This window comes from Amphiura filiformis, chromosome 2, assembly GCF_039555335.1.
Source record: "Amphiura filiformis chromosome 2, Afil_fr2py, whole genome shotgun sequence".
In the NCBI taxonomy this organism is placed as follows: domain Eukaryota; kingdom Metazoa; phylum Echinodermata; class Ophiuroidea; order Amphilepidida; family Amphiuridae; genus Amphiura; species Amphiura filiformis.
The window spans coordinates 30,405,786-30,418,357 of record NC_092629.1 but is presented as its reverse complement, the minus strand read 5'-3'; the positions used below and the strand labels follow the sequence as shown (position 1 = coordinate 30,418,357).

At 36.6% G+C, this 12,572-nt stretch overlaps 1 protein-coding gene across 1 annotated transcript; it reads left to right on the top strand.

The window, feature by feature from the left end:
* The first annotated feature begins 6,541 nt into the window (after window positions 1–6,541).
* LOC140146077 (uncharacterized) lies at window positions 6,542–12,170 on the top strand. The gene is made up of 2 exons (XM_072167828.1): window positions 6,542–6,871; window positions 10,373–12,170. The coding sequence occupies exon 2, from the start codon at window positions 10,450–10,452 to the stop codon at window positions 11,602–11,604; it is 1,155 nt and encodes a 384-aa protein (XP_072023929.1). The 5' UTR covers window positions 6,542–6,871; window positions 10,373–10,449; the 3' UTR covers window positions 11,605–12,170.
* The last annotated feature ends 402 nt before the right edge of the window (window positions 12,171–12,572 follow it).

Sequence of the window (12,572 nt, the reverse complement as noted above, 5' to 3'; positions counted from 1 at the left end):
TTGGGCCCCGACTTAGTAACTCGGGCCCGAGATAGTAACTTGGGCCCCAATTTAGTAGAGTAGTACAGGCCCCTAACTTAATAGAGTAGCACGTGCCCCCAACAAAGTAATTAGGGGCCCAGAGTTACTAAATTGGGACCTGTGTTACTAAGTTTGGGCCTTGAGTTACTAAGTCGGTGCCCCAAATTACTAAGCCAGGGCCCGTGTAACTAAGTCAGGGCCCTATGTTACTAAATCGAGGCCTAAAGTTATTACCGTACATGTAAGTCAAGGCCCTGAGTCTCCTGGGATTATTTTTTTCTTTCCATGTCACTTCTGGGGCTCTGTAAGAACCTGTGGTAAAAAGAATGATGAAATTTGAATGCTTTTATGATTCAAAATTTATCATCCAGTAAAGTTGAAATTCGCACATTTTGATTTATGCATAGGACTATGTTGAAATGTACACATTTGATTAATGAATTTTAGACCTAAGTACAATCCAGTGCAAGTAGGTAGCTGTAAGTGCAACTTGTGAAAATGAAATTGTCGAGGGGGTGGGTGAAAAAATTGAAATGTTCAAAATTGCCCATATTTTCAACCCCTGGAAAAAAAGCAGCAAATTTAAATTGAAATTGCAGTTACTCCACAGCGTAGGGGAGATTGGGGTTAGTTGGAACGCGGGGTAAGTTGAAACATTGTATTTTTTTCTGACACAAAAAATTAATTTGGTAAAATACTGGCACCTAGTAATAGGTATTAGTAAGGGTCATCCACCAAATTAGCAACAGCACTGATACCCCACCAGTGTTGGCTTGGGAAAGGAATATCTGTTTTTTGATTTACTGACTAATTTTTATGCCCCTCAGAAAAGATGCGTTATCTCCATGTTGTTTAAAGATTCATGGGATTATTTTTTGAGTATCATAAGCACTAGTAGTAAGTCCCAGAATAATGTTAAATAAAAGTTTTATTGTATTTCTTATTTTGTGTAATGAACTTTGAAATGTAAAAATAGGCATCGGGGTTAGTTGAAACTTTTGAGGTGGGGTTAGTTGAAACGTGAAAATCGCATAGAAAAATATGGTTAAAAATTTGACTTTTTAAAAATTTGTAACATGTTTACCATTTCTTCAATATTGCTTTAATATGGTTAAAAAGCAATAATACAAGCAAAAAATGCACACAGAAAGTACATTTTATAATATTTTAGGCTTCTCATATTTTGGTCCATGGTGACACTCGTCACCTTGTGTCCAAAGTATTGACCCGCGCTCCCACATATTTAATTATTCATTTTTCACACTGATTGTATGTTAAAGGGTGCCTTCAAGGGAAGTATAACCCTAACAACACAATAATAATTATTTTGAAATTTTTACAAGCCGTGTTTCAACTAACCTTCACCCTATGTTTCAACTTACCCCAGGGGTGGGGTTAGTTGAAACACCCCTCAAATTTTCAAATTGGATTATATGAATAATCATAAGCAGGTCCAATAAAGTTTAAGGCTGTATTTGTAGCATGTATGTATATGTTTATACTGATATGGTTAGTGTTTCTTGAAAGTAATCGGTTTGCGTTAAAAAGACGATTTTGTGAAAAATGTTTCAACTAACCCCAATTACTGTGCATTCAATGTGATTACATATATATAGCCTATATGCTGGTGTGTGAATTTTGACTGCCATGGTCCTGCAGCCAGTGGGCTATTCCAGTTAAAATCCATACACCCCCTAGATGGAGGTCTGACCTCCATCTCGGACACAGGGGTGTGTAGATATATCAAATGGAGTCACCCATTCAGGTAACTCCATTTGAAATTCACATTCCCTGTGTGGAAGATTAAGGTCATGTCTTCCATATGGGGTGTATGGATTTCCCAATGGTTCCTCTCTTGCCAATAATTGATCAGTATCTAATACAAAATGTCTATGAGGAAATTTGGCTATTTACACTAGCTTCCAGAGAAGTACGGCACTCCCTGGGGGGGGTTTCTTTGAACAATTTTCTACAGGGATTTGCCACACAGACTACATGTACACCGATTTTCCATAAAAAACACCCAAAATGCACTCAAATTTTAAATGGGTCCTATCAGGTGCCCTTTTGACAAAAATTGGTCTCCACTGAAAACCCAACCACCGATACTGAAATTTGCTGAAAAGGTACCCCAAAACCGTGGCACATTCCTGTATACCTTCAACCAGGAAGAACCCCTTGGCACTCCCTTGCTCTGATTGACGCACACACCCTGTAAATACGCCAGGCTTAATACTGAGCCCCGCTCTGCATCGATTGCTTCTTTGACGCGTAATCGGCCAATCAGCTTACTGGTCTGCTTTATATCAGATGATTGAACACCAATCACAACCCCACTTCTGTGATTACGCTGTGTGTAAAAATGTAAACAAGTGCCGTTCCTCTCTGCCAGAAAGTGTATTTTACAAGCAAAATTAAGGTGCACAAATACTGACGCACAAACACTTGTTAGAGGGGCCGGGGCCTAATGCAAAAAAATTTTGGTGGGTATGTTCCCCGAATTTTGAGGTGGTGGGTCTTCGGCGTACTGGTAAAAGGGGTCTTTTGGAGCTGCGAACATCGCATCAGGCATTTGTGTAGAAACGCATGACCTAGTTCTTTTTACGCGATAATCAGACAGAGCAGATGAACACCGCTGAAGTAATTTGCTGAATGGTGTAGTATAGCCTAAGGTCTATACTACGGTATAGCCTGGCCCTGGGAATTCGTTCTGTTCACACTGTAAATGTAATGTATGTTGAACTTGAGCGTACGTACATGCAAAGAACACTGACTTAGAGCTTACATTTTATCTTAAAATAAAATATCATTTCAATATAATAGAAGGCCATGTACATGTGTAATGCGACGTAAATATCAACAACTTACCATGGTGGCATATTGATTTAATCATCATGGACATGATCATGGCGTCTGACCTGTCGAATTCTCAGTGCATTCACTCTGTGCTGACACTGTATGTGATACGTCCGTACCAAGGCACTTCTTCTTCTTACATGTAGACCTACTTATGTCGTGCTGTTTTACACACTGCATACATTCAACTTATTATTTGCTATCAATATTTCTTCTGATTGCAGTTTTCATTCAAGCAGTTTGAAAAAAGTAGCATATTTTGAATATTAAATTGTGCAATTTCATAAAACCGTAGCATGTATGCAGAGCTCGTCGTACTGAATACATCTGAAACTTATACTTACCTACGCTGAGCAAAGCGATTTGTTTTTAGCATGTTACCAATGGGATAGAGCGCCTTTTGATGCGTTGGGAAAAATGCGCCACCTCATTGGCCAATACCAATCGCTCGCGATGTAGTATACAAGGTGACAAGTCGAAATTATCATGACATTTAATTATCATGACAACATGACATTATGTCGTCAATTATATCGTCATATATCATGACAACTCGTCGCACAACTCGCAATTATGTCGTCAATTATCGTGACAACTCGACAACTCGAAATTATCATGTCAATTATCGTGACAACACGAAATTATCATGACATTATGTCGTCAATTATCATGACAACTCGTCGCACAACTCGCAATTATATCGTCAAGTATCGTGACAACTCGACAACTCGAAATTATCATGTCAATTATCGTGACAACACGAAATTATCATGACATTATGTCGTCAATTATCATGACAACTCGTCGCACAACTCGCAATTATGTCGTCAATTATCGTGACAACTCGACAACTCGAAATTATCATGTCAATTATCGTGACAACTCGCAATTATGTCGTCAATTATGTCATCATTTATCGTGACAACTCGCAATTATGTCGTCAATTATGTCGTCATTTATCGTGACAACTCGACAACTCGAAATTATCACGTCAATTATCGTGACAACTCGCAATTATGTCGTCAATTATGTCATCATTTATCGTGACAACTCGCAATTATGTCGTCAATTATGTCGTCATTTATCGTGACAACTTGACAACTCGAAATTATCATGTCAATTATCGTGACAACTCGCAATTATGTCGTCAATTATGTCATCATTTATCGTGACAACTCGCAATTATGTCGTCAATTATGTCGTCATTTATCGTGACAACTTGACAACTCGAAATTATCATGTCAATTATCGTGACAACTCGCAATTATGTCGTCAATTATGTCATCATTTATCGTGACAACTCGCAATTATGTCGTCATTTATCGTGACAACTTGACAACTCGAAATTATCATGTCAATTATCGTGACAACTCGCAATTATGTCGTCAATTATGTCGTCATTTATCGTGACAACTTGACAACTCGAAATTATCATGTCAATTATCGTGACAACTCGCAATTATGTCGTCAATTATGTCATCATTTATCATGACAACTCGCAATTATGTCGTCAATTATGTCGTCATTTATCGTGACAACTTGACAACTCGAAATTATCATGTCAATTATCGTGACAACTCGCAATTATGTCGTCAATTATGTCATCATTTATCGTGACAACTCGCAATTATGTCGTTAATTATGTCGTCATTTATCGTGACAACTTGACAACTCGAAATTATCATGTCAATTATCGTGACAACTCGCAATTATGTTGTCAATTATGTCATCATTTATCGTGACAACTCGCAATTATGTCGTCATTTATCGTGACAACTTGACAACTCGAAATTATCATGTCAATTATCGTGACAACTCGCAATTATGTCGTCAATTATGTCGTCATTTATCGTGACAACTTGACAACTCGAAATTATCATGTCAATTATCGTGACAACTCGCAATTATGTCGTCAATTATGTCATCATTTATCATGACAACTCGCAATTATGTCGTCAATTATGTCGTCATTTATCGTGACAACTTGACAACTCGAAATTATCATGTCAATTATCGTGAGAGCTCGCAATTATGTCGTCAATTATGTCGTCATTTATCGTGACAACTTGACAACTCGAAATTATCATGTCAATTATCGTGACAACTCGCAATTATGTCGTCAATTATGTCATCATTTATCATGACAACTCGCAATTATGTCGTCAATTATGTCGTCATTTATCGTGACAACTCGACAACTCGAAATTATCATGTCAATTATCGTGACAACTCGTAATTATGTCGTCAATTATGTCATCATTTATTGTGACAACTCGCAATTATGTCGTCATTTATCGTGACAACTCGACAACTCGAAATTATCATGTCAATTATCGTGACATCTCGCAATTATGTCGTCAATTATGTCATCATTTATCGTGACAACTCGCAATTATGTGGTCAATTATGTCGTCATTTATGTCATCATCATGTCATCATGACATGTCCCTTCAGTGCTTCCGTACCTTTTCACCTATTGACGTATTTTATTTAACATTGATTTTTTGCAGGATAATTATGCTCTAATTACATTGGAAATAAAGTTTGTTTGAATACTTTTAAGCAGGTTTTAATCGAAAATATATGATGTTTTAATCAAGATTATGCAGCAAATGAAAATCGCTAAATTTTCAAATTCGATTTTTTCCAAATTCGTATTCTACAAAATATGTGATAGGCCTACGGCTGATGAAATGTTCTAGAACCTTGTAGAACAACAAAGAACAACATATCGAACATCCTGGTATATTTTGCTTCTCTTTGGTTCAATTGAATAATTGAATGGTAAACAGATCCTGTTTCTCATTCAACCATCAGCCCATTATGCAAACAATGCGCCATATGGTTAGTTTTCACGATGCCTGGTAAAAAGTTTTACATTTTAGTACAAGTACTATGTAGTACATTTATGTTTAAATGCAAGAAGAAGTAATGTATCTCTTTTTAGACAACCATTTGTTTCCAGATTCAAAAACCGAGATATAGGCAAATGTAACTTGTAAATTATGGAACATAACAAGAAAAAATGTGATGTTTTTGATTATCATATAAAACATATCATAAAAACCAAGTTTGTCGGCGAAAAATCGAATTAGGCCTACTGGGGCCTGAAGATTAAATTGAAATTTCAAGCAGTGGTGAAATTGTTTAAACATCATGATGTTTATTTTCTGCTTGCTTTAAAAACGTTAATTTTTGACCGCCATAATCGGAAATGTCTTTGTCTTCAGTAGATAGAACCACTAACACGGATTTAACATAATAAGCTATCTCGTTGGGGAGACATGACAAATGCTATTAAACATCCATTAATTTTATAGTTTGAGTTATCTTCACTGAGTAGATAGGAAAACATATTGGCGTGATCAAGCAAAATCAGTAAAAGTCGGTTATATTCAATATTCAGTTTCTTATATAATAATATTATAGGATCAAAAAGCATTTAGCATACTGAATTTTGCAGAAAACACCGTTGAAATTGAACATCTAGTTAAAGAGATATCAGCAATTAAAGAGTTACCAAAACAAGAGGAAACAAAGGCAATAATTTCCTTTGTTTGGCTATCAAGGGGTCTATCAACATCCTACTTCCGACTGATTTGGCTTGATCACATCACATGTGTGAAATTATAGGCCAACCAAAAGAAAATATGACACCCCTTATAGTAGAGTGGCAGGTGGCAGCGACCACATGCAGAAGGCGAAACAGCTTTAGGACGCAATGATGAGGATGGACCGCACATGTAAGTCTTTCGGATTAGACGACGGACTGCAAATAAACATAATTAACTTCGGTCGAGACGGGTAACAGAACAATAACACAACAACAACAACAACAACAACAAAACCCGGGGATTTCTTTATCACTCATCACGACGCAAGTCATTCTAAATTCCACAGAATAAAGAACTGAGAAGAAAGATGAGGTTGCTGAGCAGCTAGGCCGATCCAAGCCAAGGTGGCGTGACGGATTAGCCGAATGCGTCCGTCCGTGGTAAGCTTACAGTTACAGGTCACATCATTGAATATTAGAGGGTGTCCTTTATGATGAGCATAAAATGTGTCATCATGACATGCCATTTGAGTAGAATTTGTCAGTGTACTTTACTCTGTTTACAAGCGTATGGGGAAAAAATGTTATCCTCTGTACTGGGCCTTTTACTCGAGAACTCTAGCTTCAAATTTGCACACGATAGTTACGCATTCGATGCTAGACTAGAGGGGTTATTTATTTTGTTAATGTTGAAATTTGGATGAAAGTTATTTCGATTTAAAATTAGTCAACTGTATCTTTCGAGCAAGATTTGCCTATTTTGGACAGTCTAAAATTTTGCTGAAGTGTAATTTTAGCAGCATTTTTGATGCTTTTGCCTTTTGTGATCGGCTGTGTTTACTTTTGAACTTCCATTGCTTTACATGATGTCATGCTTCAGCAAATCTGACTAGATTTTGAATGCAATGGTCTCTAGCCTAGAATGTGAAGCTATCAGTGAGAAAATTCTTGGCTAGACTTCTTGAGCAACCGGGCCTCTATAAATCCCACGTTACTTACTCGAGGAATCTAGCTCCAAATTTGAACTTGTGTAAATGTGGTTGCGGTGGTGGACTTCCCACATGGTAAAATTTGTTTGGTACCATACTTCGGACAATTTTGTGTGTACATGTATTTCAATAGGAAGTGGACAAATTGCGTCAAAAAACATAAAATATTCAACGAGCCATAACTCAGAAACGACAAGGAGTTGTGACCTACCGTTTGAAATGTTTTTATTTAGAGCTAAAAAGAGCCCCTGCTCGCAAAGATGGCTCCTGGTCCTATAGTTTACAGTGTAAAATATTGGACACACCAGGAGCCAAAACTGGGCAACCATATGGGGTAAAAAAAGCCTGCTTAATATTTATAGCCAATTTCAACATCACAGATTAATAACCTCTGGCGCAAAAAATTGCACCGCTGTCCAACCAAAACACAATAGCAACACACTCTAGCATTGAATGCGTAACTATCGTGCACAATCAAATTCACACATATTCCAAATATTTCTATGATGTACCAGATATCAAAGTGGTGTCAAGCCATCTTCATGGTTAAATGACTGTTTGGGGATCGCATTGAAACCACTAAGATTTTTTGTGTCGGATTCGCTGAAGCATGACACCGTGTAAAGTAATGGAAGTTCAGAAGCAAATACAGCCGATCATGATGGGCGATTGCATCAAAAACTTCAACAAAATGTTAGACTCTTCAAAATAGGCAAATATGAATCAAAAGATACAGTTGACTCATTGAAATAATTTTCATCCAAATTTCCATATTTAACACAATAAATAACATCCGAAATAACATGCAAAATTGTCAATTCTGTCCGACAGAAAAACGATAGCAACTTACTCTATCATTGAATGCGTAACTATTAAATTCGGAGCTGGAGTTCTCGAATAAAGCCTTATACAAGAAACACTCTCCACGTTTCTGGTGAGTAGATTTTCTTGCAATATTTGGCTTCCAATTTATATCCTAAATATACCTGTATACATATCTCCAGCATCAGCGCGCGGTAATTTTTTTGAGGTTTCTGATCACGATGAAACACTTTTTCACATGACACAATTTCTCAGTTTTCCCAGACATTTTGTAAACTCCTTGTTATCCTATTTTAGTAATTGCAACGTGGCTCAATCACGAACATGCATTATAATAATAATCTTTCTTTATTGAAGGTAATTCCACTTCAGTGTCAAGCACTGCTTTCCAAGCAGGCCCTCATACAATTATAAAATACTGTAATACATATTGATACATGTACATAGTAAATTTACATCTTACACATGGTAAATCAATAACATAATAAATAGTATTGAACTCATATGGCAAAGATTATACAAAATACAAGCTAAAGCTAAAATGTCCTTATAAAAAGTACAATTTTTATAAGGGAATAGAAATCCCAAATTATTTAGCAGAAGTATTTGTTCGGCGCTTTAAATTGATACAAAGACATATTATTTAATTCTTTGCGGATTTGAGGTGCAATTTCATTCCAAGTATTAACAGCTCTGGCATGGAATGCACGCTTGCCTGAATTTGAATTACATTTTGGTACAACAAGAGTATTTGATGAATGATTCCTGGTAATATGCATATGACTATCATGAACAAATTCAAATTTAGATGATAGATAAGATGGACCCAGGTTTCTTAAACACTTAAAAACTAAAATAAGAAGTTGATTATTCCATCTATCATTTAGTTTTATCCACTGTAGTGCACTCATTAAGTTACTTATTGGTGTTCTAATATCAGCAGATAAAATTGTCCTGGCTAGCTGATTTTGTAACACTTGCAGCCTTGCTTGAGATTCACAAGAAAAATTACTCCATACAGAACTACCATAATCAAATTGAGGCATAACAAGTGCATTTGATAACATAACAATGGTTTGACGAGGCAGGAAGTATTTAACACGCCTAATGACACCAATTTTTTTAGAAACATTTTTACATAAATAATCTACATGAGCTGACCAAGAAAGTTTAGAATCAAGTTTTACTCCAAGATATTTAAACTTGTGAACTCGTTCAATAATAAAAGTATCCTCATATGTTAGATTTATATCATTAAACTTTTCAAGTATTTGGTTGGTACCAAAGACCATAAACTTGGTCTTATCAACATTTAAAGTAAGTTTGTTTGCATGAAACCAATTTGCTACACTGCAAAGACTTGACTCTAATTTAGCTTGCAATTCCAAAACATTCTTTCCTTTACACATTAAACTTGTGTCATCTGCGTACATGATAGTTTTACAGTTAACAGCATTAGGCATACAATTTACAAAAATAATAAATAACGACAGAAACTGGCTGTTACCCCCAGTGGGGGAATTATATTATATTCTTTACCAGTACTTTTTTTCTCTTTCATTTGACACCACTGGGGGGTGGGAGTCATACCTTCTTGGGTTAGGGACCGTTCACAAACACTTGCTTTAAGGGGGGGTTGATGCAAAAATGGGGGCCCTTAAAATTTTTGACCCTCCTAAGGGGGGCCCTGAAAAAAATGACCAAAAATTTTTCTGGGAAAATTGAGTTAAATATGCTTTTCTATGGGGTTGACCCATAATTTTCATGTCAAAAGCAGGGGGCCCTGAAATTTTGAGATCTCGAAGGGGGGGGCAAAAAATTTTGTGATGAAATTTTTTTTTTTTTTTGCATCAGGCCCCCCCAACAAGTGTTTGTGAACGGTCCCTTATCGAGATATAAAAAGGACCCAAAATAGGAATATTGACCCGGTTCTTATGAAGAATGTCACCCCTGGTGGGAAAATTATTTGTAATATTATATTCTACACCCTCAGGCAATCAGGCATAACCTATTTAATGGTAAACCCCCTATTTTTTAATCCTAACATATTTTTCACCCAGGTCAAATGAAGGAGAATTAAACCCACAAAAAGTGTAACTTTATCAAATATTAATTTTTGTTTCACTTGCAGATCATCATGCCTACTCCGTGAGTAATATAGATTTATGACGAATTTTAGATACCGCATTGCATCAAGGGATACCAACCATGTTACAACCATTCACATGCAGATTCTGTGAAGCCAGTTTTCATTCTTTTGACAAACTGTCCCAGCATAAACGTAGACACATGATGAAGTACAGAAAACTATACAGCAAGAAGAAACATCTGAATGTTGTCCAGGACACGGATGCCACTATTAAAGAAGTTACGTTCCGGAGTCCGAGTCCGGAAAGCACATTGTGGTTGAATTATGACCAGTACTATTCAAGCAGACACACCCTGCTTATTCATAAGTTTTGTCAGAAATGGTTTTTGTCTAGTCATGATCTTGCAGTGCACACAAGCGATCACAACAAAGAAAAGCTATATCAGTGTGAATTTTGTAAGAAATGTTTCGCACTGAGTAGTGATCTAGAAAGACATATCAGAACTCACTCTGAAGAGAAACCCTATCAGTGTGAGTATTGCAAGAAATGTTTTGCTGATGAAGGTAACTTAATCCAAACTCAAACTGATGTGAAACATTATCAGTGTGAGGCGTGTCAAAAAGCTTTTACACAATCACATAATCTTATAGTCCACACTGGAACTCGCGTCATAGAGAAATCATATCCCTGTGAGTATTGCCCTATGAGGTTTACGCAATTGCAGCATCTAACATCGCACATCAGAATTCACACTGAAGAAAAACCCTATCAGTGTGAGTATTGCCAGAAAAGTTTCAAATTGAAAAGTGCTCTGAAAATACATATCCGAGTTCACACCAAAGAGAAACCGTATCAGTGTGAATATTGCCAGAAACGTTTTGCTGACCTTGGTAACTTGAAAAAGCACATTCAAATTCATACAAAAGTAAAACCATATCAATGTGAGTATTGTCAGAAAGCTTTTACACGATCACAAAATCTTACAGACCACATCAGAACTCACACCAAAGAGAAACCCTATCAATGTGAGTATTGTCTTAAGAGCTTTTCACAATCGCAACAACTATCTTCGCACATCAGAATTCATACAAAAGAAACACCCTATCAGTGTGAATATTGCCAGAAAAACTTCACATGGAAAAGTGCTCTGAATACGCATATCCGAATTCACACCAAAGAGAAACCGTATCAGTGTGAGTATTGTGAACAAAATTTTGCTTCCCAAGGGAATTTTAAAAGGCATGTGCGAACTCACGCACAAGTGAAACCATAGCATCGGTGCAAGTATTGTCAGAAAACATTATAGAAATCACACCAGAGAGAATCAATACAGACATTTTGGTCGCTCTGGTGTTTCTAGATGCTATTAGATATGGCAACAGTACATTTACAGTGTATCTGGTCAAACTTCCTGGAATCCTGGTTGCTGTTTAGGCCAAAAAATTGTTTGGTTGGCCTTGGAGGGTCGATAGGTCGATCTTTTTCCCATGGGCTCTTCCTCCATTTCCCTCCATTTTGAAAAAGCTAGCAGTGACAAATGCTTATTTACGAGTTGGTCATAAATATTGCCTAGCTTGTACAGCCCCTTGTCTGTATTAATGTTGTAATTACCTCTGCTTATTCAGATTTCTTCTTTCAGCCTGCATTCTCTTCCAATATTGATCCTGTACATGTTCTGCATATTGCTGATTTGTGAATTTCAAATATTGGAACTTTTTCATTGATGCCCGGTGAAAACTCATAATTAACACCCAGAATGTATCTCAGTCACAAGACAAAAATAAAATAAAATTGTGCAATCCCGGTGTGCTATACGTTAAAATATGTGTACTGTAGATTAATTAGCATGTGTCCCAAGGAATCCCCATGCATAGTTAGCTCTTAAGAAGTCAATTTATTATTCATACTGTGTAAATGATCGAACATAAACCACTTAGAATTCAAGTTAAGGTCTATTCCTTTAGAAGCTTTTAGAGTTTACACCGCACAGAAAAAATATCCATACACTTAAGGTTACACGAAGAAGCGTATAAAAAACGTATAAAAGACGTATAAAGTTGTTCTCTAAAACCGCGTTTTCTCAGCAATCAAATATCGCAGTGAGTCAAATGTTGGTGCATGGATGTATCTTAACATTATTTTTGTGTGTTTATACACATTTTTAGAGTCCGTTTGGAAATCCTTCGTTTAAATCATTTTACGCGCCATGTTCACAAGATCAAAAACACGTTCCATGCAGTT

Excerpts from the sequence above, each read along its gene's own strand:
- LOC140146077 (XM_072167828.1), top strand. The coding sequence starts at position 10,450 with ATGTTACAACCATTCACATGCAGATTCTGTGAAGCCAGTTTTCATTCT.